The sequence below is a fragment of the Drosophila mojavensis genome, unplaced genomic scaffold (assembly GCF_018153725.1).
Source record: "Drosophila mojavensis isolate 15081-1352.22 unplaced genomic scaffold, ASM1815372v1 contig_72, whole genome shotgun sequence".
Taxonomy (NCBI): domain Eukaryota; kingdom Metazoa; phylum Arthropoda; class Insecta; order Diptera; family Drosophilidae; genus Drosophila; species Drosophila mojavensis.
The window spans coordinates 3,182,343-3,203,872 of record NW_025318897.1 but is presented as its reverse complement, the minus strand read 5'-3'; the positions used below and the strand labels follow the sequence as shown (position 1 = coordinate 3,203,872).

At 36.6% G+C, this 21,530-nt stretch overlaps 3 protein-coding genes and 2 long non-coding RNA genes across 7 annotated transcripts; 2 read left to right on the top strand and 3 right to left on the bottom strand.

Moving 5' to 3' along the window:
- Positions 1–7,852: 7,852 nt before the first annotated feature.
- On the bottom strand, positions 7,853–9,665 carry LOC122757382. Its single transcript, XR_006357407.1, has 2 exons — positions 8,087–9,665; positions 7,853–8,011 (listed from the first exon to the last, which is right to left on the bottom strand). It is a non-coding gene; the product is annotated as an uncharacterized LOC122757382 (long non-coding RNA).
- An 86-nt stretch (positions 9,666–9,751) lies between these two features.
- LOC6585868 (probable 28S ribosomal protein S25, mitochondrial) lies at positions 9,752–10,488 on the top strand. The gene is made up of 3 exons (XM_002011456.4): positions 9,752–9,987; positions 10,042–10,236; positions 10,293–10,488. The coding sequence occupies exons 1-3, from the start codon at positions 9,851–9,853 to the stop codon at positions 10,462–10,464; spliced, it is 504 nt and encodes a 167-aa protein (XP_002011492.1). The 5' UTR covers positions 9,752–9,850; the 3' UTR covers positions 10,465–10,488.
- LOC6585867 (probable RNA-binding protein 18) lies at positions 10,473–11,596 on the bottom strand. 2 transcript variants are annotated; one of them, XM_015160843.3, is made up of 4 exons: positions 11,386–11,596; positions 11,221–11,327; positions 10,921–11,134; positions 10,473–10,857 (listed from the first exon to the last, which is right to left on the bottom strand). In XM_015160843.3, the coding sequence occupies exons 1-4, from the start codon at positions 11,434–11,436 to the stop codon at positions 10,558–10,560; spliced, it is 672 nt and encodes a 223-aa protein (XP_015016329.1). In that variant the 5' UTR covers positions 11,437–11,596; the 3' UTR covers positions 10,473–10,557. The 2 variants fall into 2 exon arrangements, with proteins under 2 accessions (XP_015016329.1, XP_002011491.1); XM_002011455.4 differs by having other exon boundaries at positions 10,921–11,088.
- Positions 11,597–11,718: 122 nt separating this feature from the next.
- LOC116804604 (piggyBac transposable element-derived protein 3-like) lies at positions 11,719–13,430 on the top strand. 2 transcript variants are annotated; one of them, XM_032732961.2, is made up of 2 exons: positions 11,719–11,846; positions 12,147–13,430. In XM_032732961.2, the coding sequence occupies exon 2, from the start codon at positions 12,170–12,172 to the stop codon at positions 13,250–13,252; it is 1,083 nt and encodes a 360-aa protein (XP_032588852.1). In that variant the 5' UTR covers positions 11,719–11,846; positions 12,147–12,169; the 3' UTR covers positions 13,253–13,430. The 2 variants fall into 2 exon arrangements, with proteins under 2 accessions (XP_032588852.1, XP_043865262.1); XM_044009327.1 differs by having other exon boundaries at positions 11,719–12,937; positions 13,002–13,430.
- A 2,351-nt stretch (positions 13,431–15,781) lies between these two features.
- LOC122757383 lies at positions 15,782–16,998 on the bottom strand. Its single transcript, XR_006357409.1, has 2 exons — positions 16,493–16,998; positions 15,782–16,436 (listed from the first exon to the last, which is right to left on the bottom strand). It is a non-coding gene; the product is annotated as an uncharacterized LOC122757383 (long non-coding RNA).
- Positions 16,999–21,530: the final 4,532 nt, after the last annotated feature.

The window sequence follows — 21,530 nt, the reverse complement described above, 5'->3', positions numbered from 1 at the left end:
GTCTCTGGAAAAATGTGTGAGCATTTGTGGCCTGTGTGCGTAATTTTTGCTGCCTGAGCAAATTGTAATGCCTAAAATTTACCGTTTGAAGTCTCTAGCTCTTATATCTTCTGAAATCGACGCGTTCATACATACGGACAGACGGACAGACGGACAGACGGACGGACGGACAGACGGACAGACAGACGGACAGGGCCAAATCAACTCAGCTCGTCGCCCTGATCAAGAATATATATACTTTGTGGGGTCTGCCACGCCTCCTTCTGCCTGTTACATACATTTCAACAAAACCATTATACCCTGATTTCCCATTGAAAATGGGTTCAGGGTATAAAAACCATGAAAATTGGTACAGCACATATCAAGTTATAAGTCTCGGTACACTTTTACACAACTCTGTTTTATATATATATATATATATATATATATATATATAGATATAGATATAGATATATAGATATAGATATAGATATAGATATAGATATAGATATAGATATAGATATAGATATAGATATAGATATAGATATAGATATAGATATAGATATAGATATAGATATAGATATAGATATAGATATAGATATAGATATAGATATAAGATATAGATATAGATATAGATATAGATATAGATATAGATATAGATATAGATATAGATATAGATATAGATATAGATATAGATATAGATATAGATATAGATATAGATATAGATATAGATATAGATATAGATATAGATATAGATATAGATATAGATATAGATATAGATATAGATATAGATATAGATATAGATATAGATATAGATATAGATATAGATATAGATATAGATATAGATATAGATATAGATATAGATATAGATATAGATATAGATATAGATATAGATATAGATATATAGATGTAATGAGCAAATATAATTGCATCGCGTTTGTAATTATTTGTAATATTTTTGTTTGTTAGTTATTTTCTCATACCTAATCGACCAACGCAGTGGTCTTCCTGGCTATAATAATATTAAGTTGTGTGCTCCTTGTATCACTGTCGGTTCCATCCTCTGTTGGTTTTCGGTGTGCGCCCTAAGTAGCGCTGTCGATTTCCGGGGCCAGCTTGGCGCGCTGGGTGTGGCCGGTGCAGGTTTCGCACAGGCTTTTTTTTTGTTGTTATTCTGGTTTGTTGTTGCTGTTGCTGCTGTCGCTGTTGTTGTTGTTATTGCTGCAGTTTCTGTTGCTTTTGCTGCCGCTGTTGCTGCTTTTGTTGTTTTTGCTGTTGTTGTTGTTATTGCTGCAGTTGCTGCTACTTTTTCAGTCGCTGTTGCTTGACGACATGGGACAGACGCTTAGCGTGGGCCTCCATACCCACAGAGTTGAGAATTTTCTTTAGATCTTCATTGGCGGGGCCATCTTGTCCGCCTCGAACAGCCAAAAGGTATGCAGCCATGTAAAATGCACAAAAGTGACACTTGTCACGGTGGCCATGTAAACAACGTTTTTAATTGAAAGGCATGTACTCTTTGGTTTGAGTTCTGGACAGCGAATGCTCTCCGTATTTTAGTCAATAAATGTATTAGCCTAAAATACATAAAGTCTACATAAAGAATTCTGTCGCTAAAAGTAGCGTATAGTAAACGATATTGTAAAAAATATCCCAAAAACTCTGTCCAATCTCTGCTTTATTTTACCACTAACCAGAGAACACATAGACTAGACATCTAGAACAAATTTTTTCAACGACGAAAATATGCGTTGAAGAGACTAGGCAACTTCGTATTTGCTCGGCTCAGCCTCTTGAGGCTCGAGCAGTGAAAATATTGCACGACAGAGTCAGTGCGCTGCAAGCGCTCAAACGAAATGGTGCCATTCTTACATATATGAAGCACGGCTATGCGCTATTTGTCTTACTCTCTCTCTCACTCTATCTCTCTCTATGGTCTCTCAACTCAGCAGCGCAAAAAAATTGAATTTTGCTCGCGACGATCCCAGCTTTTTACTTTTGAGTGAAGGATATACCTAAATCATAAAAGCGTTTATCACGCTCATGCAAACAAAATGTAAGCGTTTCGATGGTTATTCGTGGGAAGGGTATGAAAGCGTTGATGCGCATAAAGAATATGATTTCGCGACGGGCAAGCACACACATACTTGCAGTCTCTGGAAAAATGTGTGAGCATTTGTGGCCTGTGTGCGTAATTTTTGCTGCCTGAGCAAATTGTAATGCCTAAAATTTACCGTTGATTGGCCTTTGAGTGAGCACATACACATACAAAGCTTGCATACATATGTGTATGTACATATGTATGTATGAGATGGGATGATAATTGTCTCGCGATTTACTAGATTATCAATTTTGTATGGTTTCAGTTTTAGAGTGACTTTCAAATGAGCCTTCATGACTTACATCAATAATTTTGGCAATAATGAGTACAGTAATGAGTAGTTCATTTAATGTTTTTACAGTCCGCTACCCGATATATTGCAAAGCATTTAATAAACTTATTAGTGCACCACGATCATCTTTTCTGTTGAAAATGTGTGTAAACTAATTTTAATTATATGTAATTACAGTATTTTATCAATATACGCATTTATAAACATGAATTTGTATAATAATTTATATGTGTACATATGTATGTATGCTGAGCAGTGGTCCCAGATTTTGAACGACAAAATAGGCCAAATTCCTTAAAAAATATAAGCTAGAATAGATTCTAAAAAACAGGCTTAAAAAACGGCCAAACATGAAAGAAAGCATAAATATTAAATGTGTAATTGTGCACTTATTTTATCTAAGTCACTGTCTGAAGAAGTTGCATATTTATCGATGCAACTAATAAGATTAATATATTTTTCTGGCAGTTCGCTATTATGGCAACATTTGCCAAGACGGCGCAATCCATATCTGTACAGCAGTGCTGCAAAACCATCGATGGATCGTCCATCGATTTTGTTTGAGTCCGATGGATTAAAATATCGATAGTATCGATGGTTCCATCGAAAATAGCTCCGTCATTCAAAAATTGTTGAAAATTCATAGAAAAAAGAATCAACTTTATAAACATTTATACTTAGTAAGTTCAAAACAATTCACGATTTTTCGTCTTAATTCATAAAAATAATATTTGTATTCCAGTCCATCACAAAAAAGTCTATCCTAAAACTAAACTTTGGTTCATATTTATCTTATAACTAAAAAACAAAAAGTTCGACTGTAATTAACAAGTCTTAAAATTTAACTTAAAATTAAAAAACAAAGCTTGACTATCTTTCACAAAAGTCTTGAGCTTAAAACTGAAATTAATTATCGTGAGATCCATTATGTAGCCAATTATTGTGCGTTAAGAAAATTTGCATATCGACAGCTTTTGACTTTAGACTGCTCCGTTTGTGCGCAGTAATTTCTCCTGCTTTGCTGAAAATACGTTCAGACTCCGTGGAGCTAGCAAGAATGATCAGTAATTTTTTGCACATTTTTCAAATGATTCGAATTGAATGGAGTTAATCTAGATGATAGTGTACGACAATAATATGAAATAAATTTATTTATTACAAATTTACCTTCCAATAATCCAGTGGGCTTATATTTTGAGGTGCAAGTCGCTTGCAACCATTTCGGCCAGTTTTTTGTCTAGGTACGCCTTTCTGGATGACGAGGGTTCATATAAATCCGTGTGCTCAATAAATTAATCAATTGTCTGCGATTTGTGTTCAACAATTTTGAGAGGATGTGCACGCTTTAAATGCTCTTGCATATTTGATGTGTTCCCGCTCGTTTTATATTGCTGCCCACACAACAGGCATTTCACTTTGCATTTTTCAAAAAACTTCCATACTCTCACATTTCTTTCGCTTATTCGGAGGCACAATATTTTCAGTGTCTACCGCAACAGCAAATGAAGATTCCTCATTGGCGTCTGCAGGCGAAGAAGCACTTTTATCTAAAATCCAAAACAATTAGAAAAAACGCGTTTGCTATTAATTGTATGAGTCTTACCAGATGGGATCAAAAATGTTAATTAATTTTTTATACCCTGAACCCATTGAAAATGGGAAATCAGGGTATAATGCTTTTGTGAAAAAGTATGTAACGGGCAGAAGGAGGCGTGGCAGACCCCACAAAGTATATATATTCTTGATCAGCGCGACGAGCTGAGTCGATATAGCCCTGTCCGTCTGTCCGTCCGTCCGTCCGTATGAGTGCGTCGATCTCAGAAGTTATAAGAGCGAGAGAGCTGAAATTTGGCATGCATACTCGTGTGTACCATACGCAGTACAAGTTCGCTTTATTTTTTCGATAAATCATCCGATAACTTTTTCATCGTGAATAATCGAAAAATGTTTTGTGTTTTCAGCCTAATTTGAACACTTTTACACCTGGAGTCTTCAAATTTGCGATGTATATAAAGTTAATCGATACAAATTTTGTAATTTACAGATTTTGGATACCACGCCCCCTTCTCCCCCAATTTGTAAAAAATTCAAATTCAAATTTCAAGTACTAGAGACTTGTGCTCTGGAATGTACATACATATTTACCATATAATTACGCTCTGAAAGTTTTATTAAGATCGTATGTCTACAAAAGAAAATATTCAACAAATAACATCTCATAATATTTCCCACATTGCAGCACAGCCCAAGCGCAGTTGCTGCTTACTGCTCAGTTAGCAGAGCACAGGCTTATGCGTGCGTGTGGATGCATGTGTATGTATGTGTGCATAAAAGAAGTGCAGAATGATTAGAATATCAGCTTAGAGGGTTCAGGGTATCTCCTAGTCGAGCAGTCTCGACTGGAGCCTTCTTACTTGTTTTAATTTAAATAATGTGGTAAATAGAAAATGGGAAATGCATTTTCCGATATGCCAGAAATCATGTTAGTTGAAGAGCTAGAAAGCTGAAATTTGGTATGTAGGTCCGCGTCGACCACCCGCAAACCGCAAAAATTGATATCTCCTAAAGTATAATAGAAGCTTCAAATTTAAATAGTAAAGTTACCAGTAACCTCCTCTATCGATGACCTAAAAAAAATTTTTACTTCTCTTTAGGGGCGTGGCATTTCGAAAAATACCCTGTAATTTTCACATTATTTGAGGGTAAGCATTCAAACTTTGCAGTTAGGGTACTGTTATCACGTTCTAAGAACTGACCAAAAATGAATGAGTATTCTTCAGTCGGTAACGCCCAACTGCAACGTTCTTGTTTGAGTATCAACGTATGAACTTACTTGTGGTTTGGCGTCTGTAGCGATTTATCGACATTGAGAAAATTCCATCGATCTATCTAGCAAAAGAAAGTCCATCGATACTATCGATATTTCCATCGATGAATTGCAGGACTCCTGTACAGTAGTGCTGTAAAACTATCGATCTATCGAATATTTATATTTCTGCGTCCATATCGATTGTTTTTTATACTATCGATAGAGACACTAGTTAGAGTCTCTGGTTAGTGGTTAGTGCTAGCATCAGTGTTGCCAATTTTTGTTGAGCCAAAAAAGCTGTTTTTAGTGGGAAGATACTTTAAAAAAAAGCCGAAATTTTGTGAAAAAAATCGGAAAAAAAGCTGATGTTTTTTGCTTTGATTAGATTGATATTTCAATATATTTTTAACAACTTATAATCATGGCATCATTTCTTCAAACACCGCAAGCCGTATCTGTGAAGTTTTATAATATATGTTTCACCAGATGCTTGAAATTGAGTTAAGCATCACAGTATTGATCTGACGAAAAATGTTACCCACTTGGGCATTGGCAAAGAAAACAATGCAAAAGTGGCCAAGTTCCTAAATTTTTTATATCCTATCAAACCCTTAGAACACGCTTCTCAACTCAAAACTCTGTAGCGTCTTGAGTAGTTTCCTACTGAATTGGGTGGATGTTCTTATATTGGGGCTCAATACTATCAATGTTCTCCAAAAATATTTATGCATGAAAAGGAATCAACATTTTTTACTATTTGAAAATTTGTCGGCAACACATAAATTCTTGTACTACATTCTATCAAAAGAGTTGCATACATTTTTTAATCTTTTCGTTTCATTTACATAGAATCAAAAAGTTCGATATTGTACTACACTCTATCAAAAGAGTTGCATACATTTTTTAATCTTTTCGTTTCATTTACATAGAATCAAAAAGTTCGATATTGTTGTTCACAATAGGTTGTTCTGAATTAAATATAAATTATATCCTAGTTTAGTTAGTTCCATATTATTACCGCTTGGTTCGTTCATTGAAAATTGAATTACTGATCTATTTGGTTTTAATTTAACTACAATGAAGAAAACTTCATTCTTCATACGAATTATCCATACAAAATACGAAAATTTCTTCAATAAATAAAAAAGCGGAAATAAAGCAAATTATTCTTTAAAAAATCCAGAATTCCCCCTGTCCGCTGTTTTGGAATTTTTCCCGTAATCGGCTTTTCAAAAAAGCCAGATTTGACGGGAAAAGAGCTGATTTGGCAACACTGGCTAGCATCCTTATATGCCAATCAGCGTGACCGCGCCGGACCAAACGAGAAATACCAATTTGGTCTCAAAAATATACTATAAAATACTATTTCATATTTTAAAAAATACCATTATAAATACCATAACAAATAAATCGTCTGGAAATTCAAATTATATGTAAAAATAATAACTGACTTATTATATATAGAAAAAATAAGGGTTTTCCCATTGCAAAAAATGTTTGTTGTTTATTTCATTTAAAAAAATTAATAATATTTCAGTCCAACATAAAACTAGAACAATATGCATTCGTATTCAATTCCATATTCCAATATATATTTAAAGTCTTAAAATTAATTAAATGCTTAAAATTCATTGTACGTAAGCGAAGCTGTTTTTGTGCGTTTGCAGTAAAACCCTTGCGCAATGGCACTATCGGAAAACGCATGCTTGATCACATCGCTAATATGGTCCAGTTCTCTCATTGATATGTTGTCAGGGTGACCGAATATGGTATTTTAAATACATTTTGGTATTTTATCAGCTCCGATTTTGCTCAAAATCATGGTATATAGGTATTTAGTAGCATTTTTCTTCGATTTTACGGTATTATATGGTATTTTCGGTTTGGTCACTCTTTAAGTCTTAATGAATCGAATGCTTAATGCTTAAGACTTGCTTAATTTTAAAACAAATAAATAGAAAACATGAGCAATAAGCAAAAATATAGAGCTGAGTGGAAGACTATGCCGGAAAATGAAAAATGGCTGGGCAGGAGCGCAAATAATATGGATGCGCTCTGCAAAGCGTGCCAGACTGACATTTTGAGTAGGCTGGCGTCACTTAAGCAGCATGCGGCTACACAAAAACAAAGATTTAATAATTTTGCCCGTTTCTAATCCGTCGTGTGAACGCATATTCTCTCAAATTAATTTAATCAAAACGAAAAATCGAAACCGCTTTAAAAATGTAAATATATCACATATATTACATGTACAATAATCATTGCGCGAAAATGGGTGCAATAATTTTAAGCCCAGTGAACAAGTGTGATGTAAAGATTTCAACAAATTGAATTTAAGCTGCTCTGACGAAGAAGGCTAGTAAATATAATTAAATGATCTTAAGAGAAACTAGCAAGACTGAACAAAGAAGTTCCTTTATTATTTTATTTTAAGAAAAAGTTACAAAATGAATTTTAAGCATTTAATTAATTTTAAGACTTTAAATATATATTGGAATATGGAATTGAATACGAATGCATATTGTTCAAGTTTTATGTTGGACTGAAATAAACAACAAACATATTTTGCAATGGGAAAACCCTTATTTTTTCTATATATAATAAGTCAGTTATTATTTTATTATAATTTGAATTTCCAGACGATTTATTTGTTATGGTATTTATAATGGTATTTTGTAATATATGAAATAGTATTTTATAGTATATTTTTGAGACCAAATTGGTATTTTTCGTTTGGTCCGGCGCGGTCACCCTGTATGTTGTGTTCAGCAATGGCTGCAGCAAATATAATTTCTGCCTTTTTGATAGAGGTAGCTAGTGTTGTCCGACTCTTTAAAAAACGATTGAATATGAAAAAAGAATAGTTATTATTTACATATAATTTAAAAGCATATAAAGAACTCACCTTTGATTTTCCACAGAAGTATTTCATATTATCTTTGTTTTTGTGTAGCCGCGTGCTGCTTAAGTGACGCCAGCCTACTCAAAATGTCAGTCTGGCACGCTTTGCAGAGCGCATCCATATTATTTGCGCTCCTGCCCAGCCATTTTTCATTTTCCGGCATAGTCTTCCACTCAGCTCTATATTTTTGCTTATTGCTCATGTTTTCTATTTATTTGTTTTAAAATTAAGCAAGTCTTAAGCATTAAGCATTCGATTCATTAAGACTTAAAGAGTGACCAAACCGAAAATACCATATAATACCGTAAAATCGAAGAAAAATGCTACTAAATACCTATATACCATGATTTTGAGCAAAATCAGAGCTGATAAAATACCAAAAAGTATTTAAAATACTATATTCGGTCACGCTGGCACTGACTCCGTCGTGTAAGATTTTCACTGCTCGAGCCTCAAATGACTGAGCCGAGCAAATACGAAGTTGTCTAGTCTCTTCAACGCATTTTTTTGTCGTTGAAAACATTTGTTCTACATGTCTAATCTATGTGTACTCTGGTTTGTGATTTTACATTACCAACGATATCTGAAACACGAATTTACTTAGTGAAGAGTCACTGTTAAAAGACACAGTAGGTTGCGCAAAGAGCAGTCCCGTTACTTTTAATGTTAACTAACAGCTCTCTTGTGACGTCACATTATCAGATTTTGCTATGATATCCCGGCTGAAGCTTGGAAGGCATTTCAGCAGAGATCGACTAAGTCGTCCAAAACAACCAAAACTAACTATATATAAAAAATTTAAATAGTAAATACCTTAAAAATGGTCAATCACTAATTTTATTACCATACAATAAAGAAATTAAGTATATAATGGAATGAACTGGGAGGCCTCTCGAATGCAGCAAAAATGGCCAATAAGTCAGCAGGAATGGTTGATGGACATAGTTAACTGGGTTCTCGCCATCAGTATTGTTTATTTATGCCAATTTACCTACACATTTAAATATAGTACACGTTGAAGCTGCATCAATAAAGGTGCTGCTCACCCCTGCTGTCATGTCAGAAACATCCGGTAGAATGAACTAATATTTGTGTATTAGTTGCCAAGTCGTAAACTTGTATGATTATAAGTATTGAAACCTAAGGAAACACATAATCCTCCTGAATCAGCTCTTAAAACTTAGACAGAAGCTAACAATGCTGCGTATCATCTATGGCCATCGGATTTGTAATATAAAGAATGAAATTAGTACGTATGATTATGCGGATTGATGGGAAATGCATAATACTTAGTAGTAACTTTTAGCTTTACAAATTCAAGCCTTAGATAGTAAGGTTAAGTCCATTATATGCAAGAGTAAAAGTGGTCAAGGGATTGCATGATCAATAACTGCTTAGAAAACAATTTAGAGTATAAAAATTAGCAAAAACCTTTATATTTTCCGATTCGTGAATCTATATAGAACATGTGATTAGCCGCCCAACTCGTTTTATTTAGTCTACTAGTTTTAAGACAAATAACAGTGTCAAAGTTGCTTGATTTTCATACAAATTCAAACGCGCGCCCACCATTTTCTGAAATAATGACGTCACGCTGCCAAATCAGCTGTTCGCTTTGCATAACCTACTATCACTCAATCGTGGTGAAGAGTCAAGTATCTATCGGAATGCATTGTGTTTAGATATATCGATATTTGGTGGACTAGATTACACAAGCGGCCAATTCGTTCTTTATTTATTAATTAAAAATAATAATCCCCTTATAAAATGCCATTTATGAAAGGAAGAGAGCCTTTACGACGCACATTAAAATATTTAAATGCTGGCAAATTAGTTCTAAAGGAAAGGGTGCGTATATTCAGCGTTAGTTACAATACATATGGTAATCACCATGCGGGTGCCAGGTAAGCGTACATTATAATAGGGTGATGATGATATAAGTGATTATCTTCTTACAGGGATTTCGTGTTTTGGAACGTTCCACAGATTCAATTCAGAAATCCAGATGTGCAGGTCGTCACTCTTAAGAATATGACACCGTCGCCCTTTGTACGCTGTTTCTTTGAGGATGGACGGGACATGATGATCGATATTGATTCTAAAAGTCAAGAGGAAATCATTGAACATCTTGTCAACGTTGTTGGAAAAACTCGGTAAAACTCGGACAAACCATATCATCAGTACCTTTAATTATTATCATCAATTTTAGTGAGGAACTTGTCGCCGAGGCGCGTTTGGCAGAGAGCAAAGACAACCCGGCCAATTTTGGATACAGTTGCGAACGCCACTGCATATGTGAAATCGCCGGTCAAGTGTACTGCCCTGGAACAGAGCCACTACCAAAGGAAATGCGTGGAAAATTTAAATTTGCGCAAAAATAAAATAATAATTTCGTTATATCTTAACAGCGAGAAAATAATATATTCAATTTAAGTGAGTTGTGTAAGTAGTAGGGTATGTGATTTAGTTCCATGTTAGCGTCGGCTGGGAAGTTGACGCAAATATGATGCCGATGGCTTAGGTTTATTATATTTGCCGTGTGGTCTAGTACGTTGTGTGTCATCACGACTTTTGTTGAATTGGTAACGATAGATAAAGGGAATATTTTCCTCTCGTGCGGTGTCGAGTTCCAAATTGTTATCTGTCTGTCGCTCTAGAGTCCTAAGTTTGGCTTCTATGGCACGAATTGCGTCCGACTTGCTAATTTTATCCTCGCGCTTACCTCGGCCCAGCGCGGGTATTTCAAGTCGAGGCTTGGGCCGCTGCAGATCATCCTATAAATGATAAGTAAAAAATAAGCTGAACCTGTTTTCCAGCAAGATGAGAAATTTATTTACATATTTTATGTTCTTAGCAAGACGAACAGCTATAGAACGACTGCCAATATTTGATCCGTCTAGTTTTATAAGTGCATTTGTGGCACCTTCATTTTTTTTAAATGTGATAAAGGCATACCCTCGCGACTGTCCTACCATTGGGCCACCCTTGTGAAATAACATGTCGAACTTTTCAACGGCACCGCATTTTTGCATTAGTTTGAGAAGTTGAAACCGATTGTTATCAAAGAAAAAGTATATATTAGCACAATTCAAAGGAATGAAAGCAAATCATATACAAATGCACAGCTCACAACTTACTCGGTAATGCGTGAATCAAGATTACCAACCCAGATACGCCGTTGTTCTTCAGAAATATCTGCGCTGTTTACATTCGCGTTAACTTGACAATTTTTAGTTGGGATTTCCTACAAAAATGCAAAAATATTGTAAAATACTATTTTAAATTAATTTATTTTAGCTTACATCGTTTGCCATTTTCGCTGAAGATGTTTTATTGAAAAATCGATAGATCATCTGAAAGGTACACTCGTTATCGCTTACTATTCTCGAACATTCATTTAAACCAGAGTTCCACCACTTATATTAATATTTTTTTTCGCTTAATTTTTCAAAGGATGGCATATTTTATTGAATATTTAACCCTTTATACGGCCTTGTTGCATATCTGCAACATACCGTTTAAATTGAGTTATTTCGCAATGGGTATCAAGAAAGTGGTATAGCAAATTTTTTTGTAAGTCAGAAATATGTGTTTTTTCGATTTTTGTAGCTGGTCGCACTTGTCCACATGTCTTGCCATACAAATATTAAAATTTCCCGCCAATTTAGTGAATTGTGTATATGGTGTCGAAATCAATTTTATATTTGCAAATTTTTCTAATAACAAAAATTTTTAATTTGCGAACAACTACTTTTTAAATAAGGTAACTATATTAATAATGCGTTTGTAATCAAGTTTTTGGGTTTGTTGTTGTGTATTGTGAGTAACTCTTGAATATCGGTATGTTGCAGATATGCAACAAAGTACTATTAGGACTTCTTTTTTGCACTCTCAATTTTGTTGCATTTATGCAACATACCATTTATTGTGCTTATGTTGTATATGTCACTATATAATTCTTTTATTGTTTTGTGTCATTATGTGTTGCTATGAATTTATTTTGGATTGTCTTATGTCTTTTATGTTCTTTGAGGCCGACCTACACATACTTATATTTTTGTAGACAGTATTTCTTACTTAGGAATAATGTCCGCAAGGGGATTGACACCTTCGAAAATCGCAAGATTTTTTAATAGTTTGGAGAGCGAGGACGAATTCGAGTTTTCTGCCAATGAAGAAAGTGATTTCGAGCCAGACAAAGAAGAATTGGATGGTACGGATGAGGACAAGCCTCATAAATGGGGATATAGAATTTATGTTCTTAGCGGTCAATCAGGCTTCTGCTATAAGTTTGAGATAGATTCAGGAAATGAAAACAAAGTTTTGCCTAACGAACCAGATCTAGGTGCGGCATCAAACTGTGTTGTTAGAATGGTCAGAGAAGTGCCCAGGCATCAGAACTTTCGAATTTATTTTGACAATTTTTTCAATTCATTGCCCATTTTGAAATACTTAGCGGATGAAGGAATTTTAGCTTTGGGTACTATTCGAAGAAAAAGAATTCCAAATAACAAAACAATTGATAATATTAATTTGAAGAAGCATCCAAGTGGTACGTCTGTAGAATATGTCGCTGATTTTGACGGAGTTGACATATCAGTAACATCATGGTTGGATAATAAAGTCGTATCATTGGCATCCAACTATGCTGGAATACTACTAGAGGACAAAGCACGTCGATTCAACAAAGCCAAAAAGGAATACGTAGAGATTGACCGACCCTTTGCAGTAGCACAATACAATAGCTATATGGGAGGTGTTGATCTGATCGACAGCATTATTGGAAGATATAAAACTTTACTAAGAAGTAGACGCTGGCAGGTTCGCATTTTTTACCATCTACTCGACTTGACAGTGAGTAATGCTTGGCTTTTGTACAAACGCGTTCACGTGAATGCATCAATCACTAAACTCTTAGGATCTTCCGAGTTTCGGATAAATATTGCAGAGGTGCTAACAAAAATTGATACCAAATCAATAATAGGAAAAAGAAGTTCTATGCTCGAAAACGAATTGCAGCAAAGAAAACAAAGAGGTCCTACGCAACGCGTGCCAAATCGAATGGTACGGCAGGATGATTTTGGACATTGGCCTTTGTGGGGTGAAAAACGAATAAGGTGCAAGTACCCGAAGTGTACGGGATTCTCAAGTAATGGGTGGGAAATGTGAAGTGGCCTTATGTTTCAACAAGAGAAACAATTGTTTTAAAAATTTCCACTTAAAGTAAAGTTTAATAAATATATTATTAAGATAAATAGTCGTATAGTCATTAAATAAATATAATAATATGTTAAATAGTTTAAGAATATCCAAATTAAATATTACGTTCTTCTAAATACCCAGAGAACTATCAGTAATTTTTTTTCCCCTTAAGCACATCTGTTGCATATCTGCAACAAATCCTTTTTCCTTTATAAAATCGTACTGAATCAAAATTTTGAAAAACGAAAAAATTGTATTTTTTATTTTCAGTTTTCTATCTAATAAAACAAAACGCATCAAAATCGGACGTGGTGCCATATAAAGGGTTAATGTTGTCGATAAGGCTGTTGCAACATAGTTTCATAGTACTCCGCTGTTAAAAGACGGAGTAGACAGTGTTGCGAAATTAGCTTTTTTCCGTTAAATCTGGCCTTTTTAAAAATCCAATTGCGGGAAAATTCCAAATCAGCGGGCAGCGGGAATTCCGGATTGAATTCAAAACTAAATACAGTTCAGTATTTCAATTTCCAAGGAACGAAACAATCGATAATAGAGTGGAATTAACTGAACTATAATATGATTTATATTTATTCAATTGATCTTATTTTGAGCAATATTATTAAACTTTGTGATTTCCTGTAAAAGAAACGTAAAAATTTTCTAACCGAGCTTATAAGGCAATTAAAAAGAAGGTATGCAAATGATTTGGTTGCATGTAGTACAAGAATTTATGTCTTAACGAAATATGATTATTGTACAGTGAATACTGGAAAATACTGAAGACATTACAAAGTTTTGGGTTGAATAGCGTGCCTATTAGGATTCGGGAGGAAATAAAAAATTTAGGGACTTGGCTACTTTTGCAATGGGATTGCTTTCCTTGGAATGGTCGAACGCGCAAGTAGAAAGAATGTTTAGTCAGGTCAATACTGTCAAAAACAATACTACGCAAAACAATATGCTTAACTCTAGTGTCAAGTATATACATATGTATATTGTAAAACTTTACAAATGTGGCGGTTGAAGAAATGACTATGAGCCACAAAAAATATATTTATTTATATTATATTATTATTTATATTTTATAATATATACACTCAATAAAAGTTGGCAGCACTGACAGTAGGTTCCGCCACTAACAACAGAACACATAGACCGGACAAGTAGTGTAAAGCGTTTTGCACACTTTCTTTTCGAGCATTAGTTCCCAGACCACTTCGTATTTGCTCGTCTCCTCACTTTTAGGTTCGGGCTATGAAAATATGGGAACCAGTGTTGCCAAATCAGCTTTTTTCCCGTCAAATCTGACTTTTTTGAAAATCTAATTGCGGGAAAAATTACAAAACAGCGGGCAGCGGGAATTCTGGATTTTTAAAAAACTAATTTGTTTTTTTTTCAGCTTTTTTCTTTACTGATCAATTTATCATCATTTGTAGCGATTTATCGTATGTAGAAGTGTTTGTCAATGCAGTTTAATTAAAACTAAATAGTTAATTAGGTCAATTTTCTGAGAATGAACCAACCGATAATAGAGTGGAACTAACTGAACTAAAATATGATTTATATTTTATTTAATATAACTTATTTAAGCAAGAATATCGAACTTGAAATTCTCTGATAGATCTTATAAAGCAATTAAAAAGAATGTATGCAACTCATTTGATAACATGTAGTAGTAGTTTGTGTTAACTAAATATGTTTTAATTAATAGGCTGCCGGCAAATTTTCAAATGGTGTAAAATTCTGTTTCTTGCATATATATATATATTTTGCGAGTAAATAAAAATAGTATCGTTCCAATACTAGAGTTATTCTATTCAAAGAATTTTGAAAGTATTGAACACCAATATAAGAATATTCTCCCAGTTCAATGGAGAAATTCTTAAGACTCTACATAGCTTAGGGTAAGAGGTGTGCTTATAAGAATTCGGGAGGAAATAAAAAATGTAGGGACTTGGCAACTTTTGCAATGACATTGCTTTCCTTGCCATGGTCGAACGCGCAAGTGGCGAAAAGTTTTAGTCAGGTCAATACTGTAAAAACATAACAACGCAATAAAATGAATATTGATATGCTTACTCAATTTTAAGCGTCAGGTAAAACCTATATAGCGTAAAACTTTACAGATACGGCTTGCCACGGTTGAAGAAATGCAGCCATGACTTCTAGTTACTAAAAATATAAGTAAATATCAATCAAAGCAAAGCAAAAACCATCAGCTTTTTTGTCCGACTTTTTTCACAAAATTTCAGCTTTTTTTTAAGTATCTTCCCACTAAAAACAGCTTTTTTTGCTGAACAAAAGTTGGTAACACTGATGGGAACACTAAATCATTTCTCTTCATGCGCTCGGCCGAGATGGTCGACTGTTGAACAAAAGATCCCTCTGCGCTGAATGTTTCCGTTGCTCTCTCTATCTCTCTCTCTCTCTCTCTCTCTCTCTCTCCGATGCTCTCTACTCTCTCAAATATGTACCCAGTGGCACAAATGCCCATTATTTTGTCCATTACTCATGGATTACTTGTCGCCTGTGTGCATGAAAAGATCGATTACAAGCTGCCTTACTTTTTTAAGGAATGGCCGCTTTTTCTCCCGGGTGCCTGAAATTATTGGATTTTGTAATGCAGAAAGTAATGAGGTGACGAAGTTTCCTTCGGCTCTCCATTACCCATGCGTATACTTTTTAAATATTGTAATGTAGAAATTCCGCAACCTGAAGAAAACGCCTTATACATTTTCAAAATCGCTTATGGGTTAGTAATGTGCGTACATTACAACACAATATACCTGCAACCCATTTTTCCCACTATATAAAATGGCTTACTTCTTAATGCAATGTAATTGGAGAAATAATTGATTACTAATTGAAAGATAGAAACGCTTGAGTAATGTAGTATTTTTTGTTTTAATATTTAAAAATTATTATTTATTATTTCTTAATATCTATAAATAAATGTATAGTCTTAAACTATGTATTATTACTATTTTATTATATCTATCTACATCTAAATCTAAAGCTATGTCTTATTATCTAGTTTGTCCTTATTATCGAACTTCTGCTTTGCCAGTCGACCTTTCTGGACCCGAAAGCAGTTTCTTATTGTACTTATATACATAGGTCTTCTTAGTGGACCCTTCGGTTTTTATAGCATCTGTAAATTAAACAATATTAATTTTTTTGTCATTAAAAATACATGTAAGATGATACCAGATACTTCCCTTTAAATTTACGTCCGCACGGCTCAACAATAGCAGAAAAGTGACGCGCCGCGGCGGGTAAAACGAAAACAGAAATCATCACACATATGCATTTTTGAACTTGTATTTACACTCATTAACACTATACACACAAAAGGAATAGGCATAGACAAAAAAACCAAACGAAAGAAGGCACGCATTCCATGCAAAAAACGGTAAAGTCCAAAACGAAATTCGGCGATTTCGTCGCGACGCAATGAAAGACGAAAATCGTTTGTTGGTTAGCGGGGAAGGGGCATACAGAAGCGAAGTTGACAAGAGCTCGATTCTGTCGTATGAGTAGCACTTTTTATTTACAAATGCGCTGAAAAAAATGTTCATAGGTTATGCATTACTTTTTTGTCGTATGTAATGCATTATTTCAACAGACCTCATTCAGGTCGTCGCCACTGGGTATATGTACATCAGTATTGCCGTTTTGGCTTATTTTCGGCCAGATCAAGTGCGATTGCGGGAAAAATTTGGAAATCGCGGATAGCGGAAAATCTGGCTTATGTATGAATCGAATTAGTTCATACATGTTTTGTTTAATATCTGATATTAGTTACCGATTAATAGACAAACTAACAAGCTGGCAATTATTAAAGGCTGACATCACAAATTCTGCAATACTTTCATCTCTAACATATAGTGGTTAAATATATTTGCTGTTGCGCTTCGCATACATTCGTTACCTTGGTGGAATGCCGAAGTTGAAGGGTCTTTAGCCAAGTCAATTTAATAAAATATTAAATAAACAAGTAAGAAAGCTCTAGTCGAGACTGCTCGACTACGAGATCCCCTGAACCCTTGGAGCAATAGATATTTCAATACTTTTTCGCGACTTTCAGCTTACACAAGAAACACGCACACACACACACACGTACGCAAACACAGGCACACATACACACACACACGCATACATACACAAACGCATACACACACACACATACACACACACATACACAAACACATACACACACAAGCAACCACGCATAAACACGCATGGGCTGCAGTGTGCGCTTACTATGAGAACTTAATTGTTTAATAACTTTTTTTATGGACGTACGATCTTCATGAAACTTTTAGATTATGATTATAACATGAATATGCATGTAATTGCCAAAGCACAAGTCTCTAGTATTTGAAATACGCTTTTTACAAAAGTGAGGGTGAGGGGGAGAATTTAGAGGTGGGGGGTAAATTTTAACAAAAACCGAAATTGTATAAATTGCATATAAGCATACATTAAAAATTTGGAGTCTCTAGCAATAAAGGTGTAGAAGATATAATTTTATAACAGGGTTTCGATAAGGTTTTTTATCGATAAAAAAAGATCGAGATGAGTTATCGATTTTTAATGATAAACTTGATATGCGCGCTGTAATTACGGACATTTTAAAAAAAATTTGAAGTCTCTAGCTCTTATATCTTCTGAAATCGACGCGTTCATACATACGGACAGACGGACAGACGGACAGACGGACAGACAGACGGACAGGGCCAAATCAACTCAGCTCGTCGCCCTGATCAAGAATATATATACTTTGTGGGGTCTGCCACGCCTCCTTCTGCCTGTTACATACATTTCAACAAAACCATTATACCCTGATTTCCCATTGAAAATGGGTTCAGGGTATAAAAATAGGATGAACTTTGATACGTTAAACTCAATATCAACCATAAGGTAAAGGTTTAAAGAATTACAGTCTCATTAAAACAGAAACTAATATTTTTAAAAATTTACATCCGAATTGAGCCGAGATAACAGATGATGGTTTGATTACAGAGTTTTTCTAAACTGCCTCAAATCGATCGCAACCAAGGAATATTTAAATTATGAGACCGAAGAGTCTGTAGAATATCTATTGGCAGATTTATTATTAATGTAAACATTTAAAATGTATAATGTTAAAATATCAATTATTATACTCATTCACGAAAGTGAATCAGTATATTGGTTTTGTGCAATGTCCGTCTGTTCGTCTGTCCGTATGAACGCAATCTATTTCGGCTAGAGACTAAAAGTTTGGAGCACATACTCGTGTATATCTCCGATTTATAAAGTGTTAAAATTTTCCCGATCCCACTAGGGGCGTGGCAAATCGGAAAATAATAAATGAAATCATGTTTGTTGAAAAGCTAGCAAGCTGAAATTTGGTATGTAGGTCCGCGTCGACCACCCAAGATCACGAGCTATGGCGGATATATCTCCGCCCATTGGGGGCGTGGCAAATCGGATAAAACTGTATCTCCAAGAGTTTTACAGCTAGAGCGCTGTAATTGCACGACAGCTAATGTTATGATTCTATAAAGTCTAAAGATAAAATTTTAAGTCTACTTCCATTGGGGGCGTGGCAAATCGGACCTGAAGATATGGTGAATTGTTACATTCTGGTATATTTTGGACACTATTGATGCCAGAGACCTCAAATTTTGTATATATACTCGGGCTGATCACCCAAGACCAAAAAGCTTTGTCGGATATATGTCCGCCCACAGGGGGCGTGGCAAACCGCAAAAGTTTATATCTCCTAAAGTATAATAGCTAGAAGCTTCTAATTTAGATAGTTAAGATACCAGTAAAGTCCTCTATCGATGACCCAAAAATAATTTTTACGCCTCTAGGGGCGATATGCCGAAAAATACCCTGTAATGTTCACATTTTTTGAGGGAAAGCATTCAAACTTTGCAGTTAAGGTACCGTTATCACGTTCTAAGATCTGACCAAAAATGAAGTGTCTATGCCTGGTAGGGGCGTGGCAAATGTATTTTCTACAGTATTAGAGCGAAACTTAACTACTAAATTGTTGATGGGATGTGAATGATTATTTCGCAGTCGGTAATGCTCGAGTGCAACGTTCTTACTTGTTTTCACTGTTTTCTTAACATCTGAGCTATTGCGCGCGCTCTTTATCACTCGACGCGCACCTGCTTCTTTTGCCCGCTTACGAACCAATAATCATCTCTTGCGATTTTGAGCCGCTTTCACATCTCGGCCACGCGATCCCCTTCGGCATCGGCAGTGAACCTCACCAAGGCGTCGGCCCTTTGAGCTTTCACCGCGAAGGGCACGGTTGCACTGTCGATCGCTGCGATTTGCGCGGGTTCCCTAATTGCATTTGAATTCATTTAATTGTGCGGTGCGCTCCTTGCGACAGCATCCCATTATTGTGTGCAATGCGCCGTCTTACACCCCCCTTTACTTATCAGGGAGATGGTCACGCCCCCGATGCCGCGATTGTCACTTTGACCGTATCGACCCTGTCGCGGAAATTCGTTCTCCTGCTTGGTAATTGCCGTGCTCTTAGCTCGCGCTGTACTGCCTGGACTACCCCTTCGTTAAATGTAGTGCCGCCGAGATGGATCCTCCTGCCGGCCGAGATCGCTGGTGCCGACCCGAACGAGGGTATTCTCTCCCATGAGGATGTTGATTAAATTGGGCTCCCAGCCGTCCAAGATATCGGCCAGCAATTGGGCCTCATCTTCCCCTGGTCCTGGCGCGGTGTCTGGTTCCGTCTACGGCTCGTGCGGTCCCTATTCGGGACCGTGGTCTTGCTACTCTTCCGCGATGTTAATCGAGAACTGATGGACCGTGTGTAGGAAATTGGGTGGGGGTCGCTCCTCGCGGGGCCGGTAATTGTCCCGGCTCATCCTTGGGTCGCCTCGCCGTTCGTGCCCCGGGGAATGGTTCAGTGTCGGTGTCGCTCATGTCCTCGACACGGGCCGTCTCTTCTTTTTCCATCTCTCTTTCTCCTGCTGATTTCGTTTTCCATTTCGATGTCTATCTGTAAACCCAAGTATTAAATAACACGTTTCTTTTAAGAATGGCCCTCAAACTATCATGTTAGGTAAGGACTTTATTGAGACTGAGGTGTGTCATCGTCAGTGATTTGGAAACCCGCATCGATCGCCCCTTGACTCTCGTCTGGTTCTTCCTCGCTCTCATCGCTCTCATCGCCGTCATGATGGAAAGGCTTCAATTCTGAGATGTTGGCCACCCTTCTTTTGCGTTCGCCGCGTTTGGCAAGCCGCACTATTGTGTGGGAGACGAAGCTAACGATTCTAAAAAATGGTAGAATTTCGGTGCCAGTTTTGCTGCGAAACCGTCCGCCGCGTTGGACAACTGATGCTGCTTCAATAGGGTTGACGAGCATGGCTTCGGCCTCCATTCGCGTCGCCGCAGGTTATAATATTGCCCTTGATCCTTCGAGGCGCGCTGCAGGTTATCGCGATCAATCGCGAACACTTTCCTCATCTTGTCCTTCTTGGCGTCCGGGTGAAGTACAGGGCAGCCGGCAATCGCGGCTCCCGCCCCTGCATCAGAAACGATGGGCTGAACCCATTTCCATCCATTTATAAAGGGGACAGACCTCCGTTTGTTGAAAACTCTTTAAGGGTTGGCGTGGCAGTGCGTCGGCCAGGTTCAGGTGTCCTCAACGATAACGGACATCAAATTTATATTGTTGTAGCTCTAATGCCCATCGAGCAATCCTGCCTGTGGGGCTCTCTATGGAGTTAAGCCATTTCAGTGCCAGGTGATCCGCGACCATGTCGAACCTGTAGCCTTCCAGATAGCAACGCATCTTTTTGATCGCCCAAACGATCGTGAGGCATTCTTTCTCCATGGCCGAATAGTTCATCTCCGCCTTTGACAATTTTCGGCTGGTGTAGGCTATGACTCGTTCTTGTCCCTTGATTTTCTGGGTCAGTACCGCACCCAAGCTGGGGTCGCTGGCGTCGGCTTGCATCACGATTTTCTCCGAGAAGTCGGGGCATACCAAGACTGGTGCCATCGGTAAACTTTTCTTTAGTTTCTGCAGCGCGTCCTCTTCTTCCTCGGTCTTGGCCCATTTCTTTCCCTTTTTGAGCAACTTTGTCATCGGTTGGACTAACGATGCGAAGCCTGGCACAAACCGCTTATACCAGGACGCCATCTCTAAACACTGCCGAAACTCTTTCAGGTTCTTCGGAGCCGGGTAGTCCCGTATCGCCTCGAGCTTTGCGGG

Bases quoted from the DNA above. Each gene is read 5' to 3' on its own strand.
- LOC6585868 (XM_002011456.4), top strand. From the start codon at position 9,851: ATGCCATTTATGAAAGGAAGAGAGCCTTTACGACGCACATTAAAATAT. The intron at 9,988-10,041 runs GTAAGCGTACAT...ATCTTCTTACAG, and splicing joins AATCACCATGCGGGTGCCAG to GGATTTCGTGTTTTGGAACG. The intron at 10,237-10,292 runs GTAAAACTCGGA...CATCAATTTTAG, and splicing joins AACGTTGTTGGAAAAACTCG to TGAGGAACTTGTCGCCGAGG.
- LOC6585867 (XM_015160843.3), bottom strand. From the start codon at position 11,436: ATGATCTATCGATTTTTCAATAAAACATCTTCAGCGAAAATGGCAAAC. The intron at 11,135-11,220 runs GTAAGTTGTGAG...TGATAACAATCG, and splicing joins CTTGATTCACGCATTACCGA to GTTTCAACTTCTCAAACTAA. The intron at 10,858-10,920 runs GTAAATAAATTT...TATCATTTATAG, and splicing joins TTGCTAAGAACATAAAATAT to GATGATCTGCAGCGGCCCAA.
- LOC116804604 (XM_032732961.2), top strand. From the start codon at position 12,170: ATGTCCGCAAGGGGATTGACACCTTCGAAAATCGCAAGATTTTTTAAT.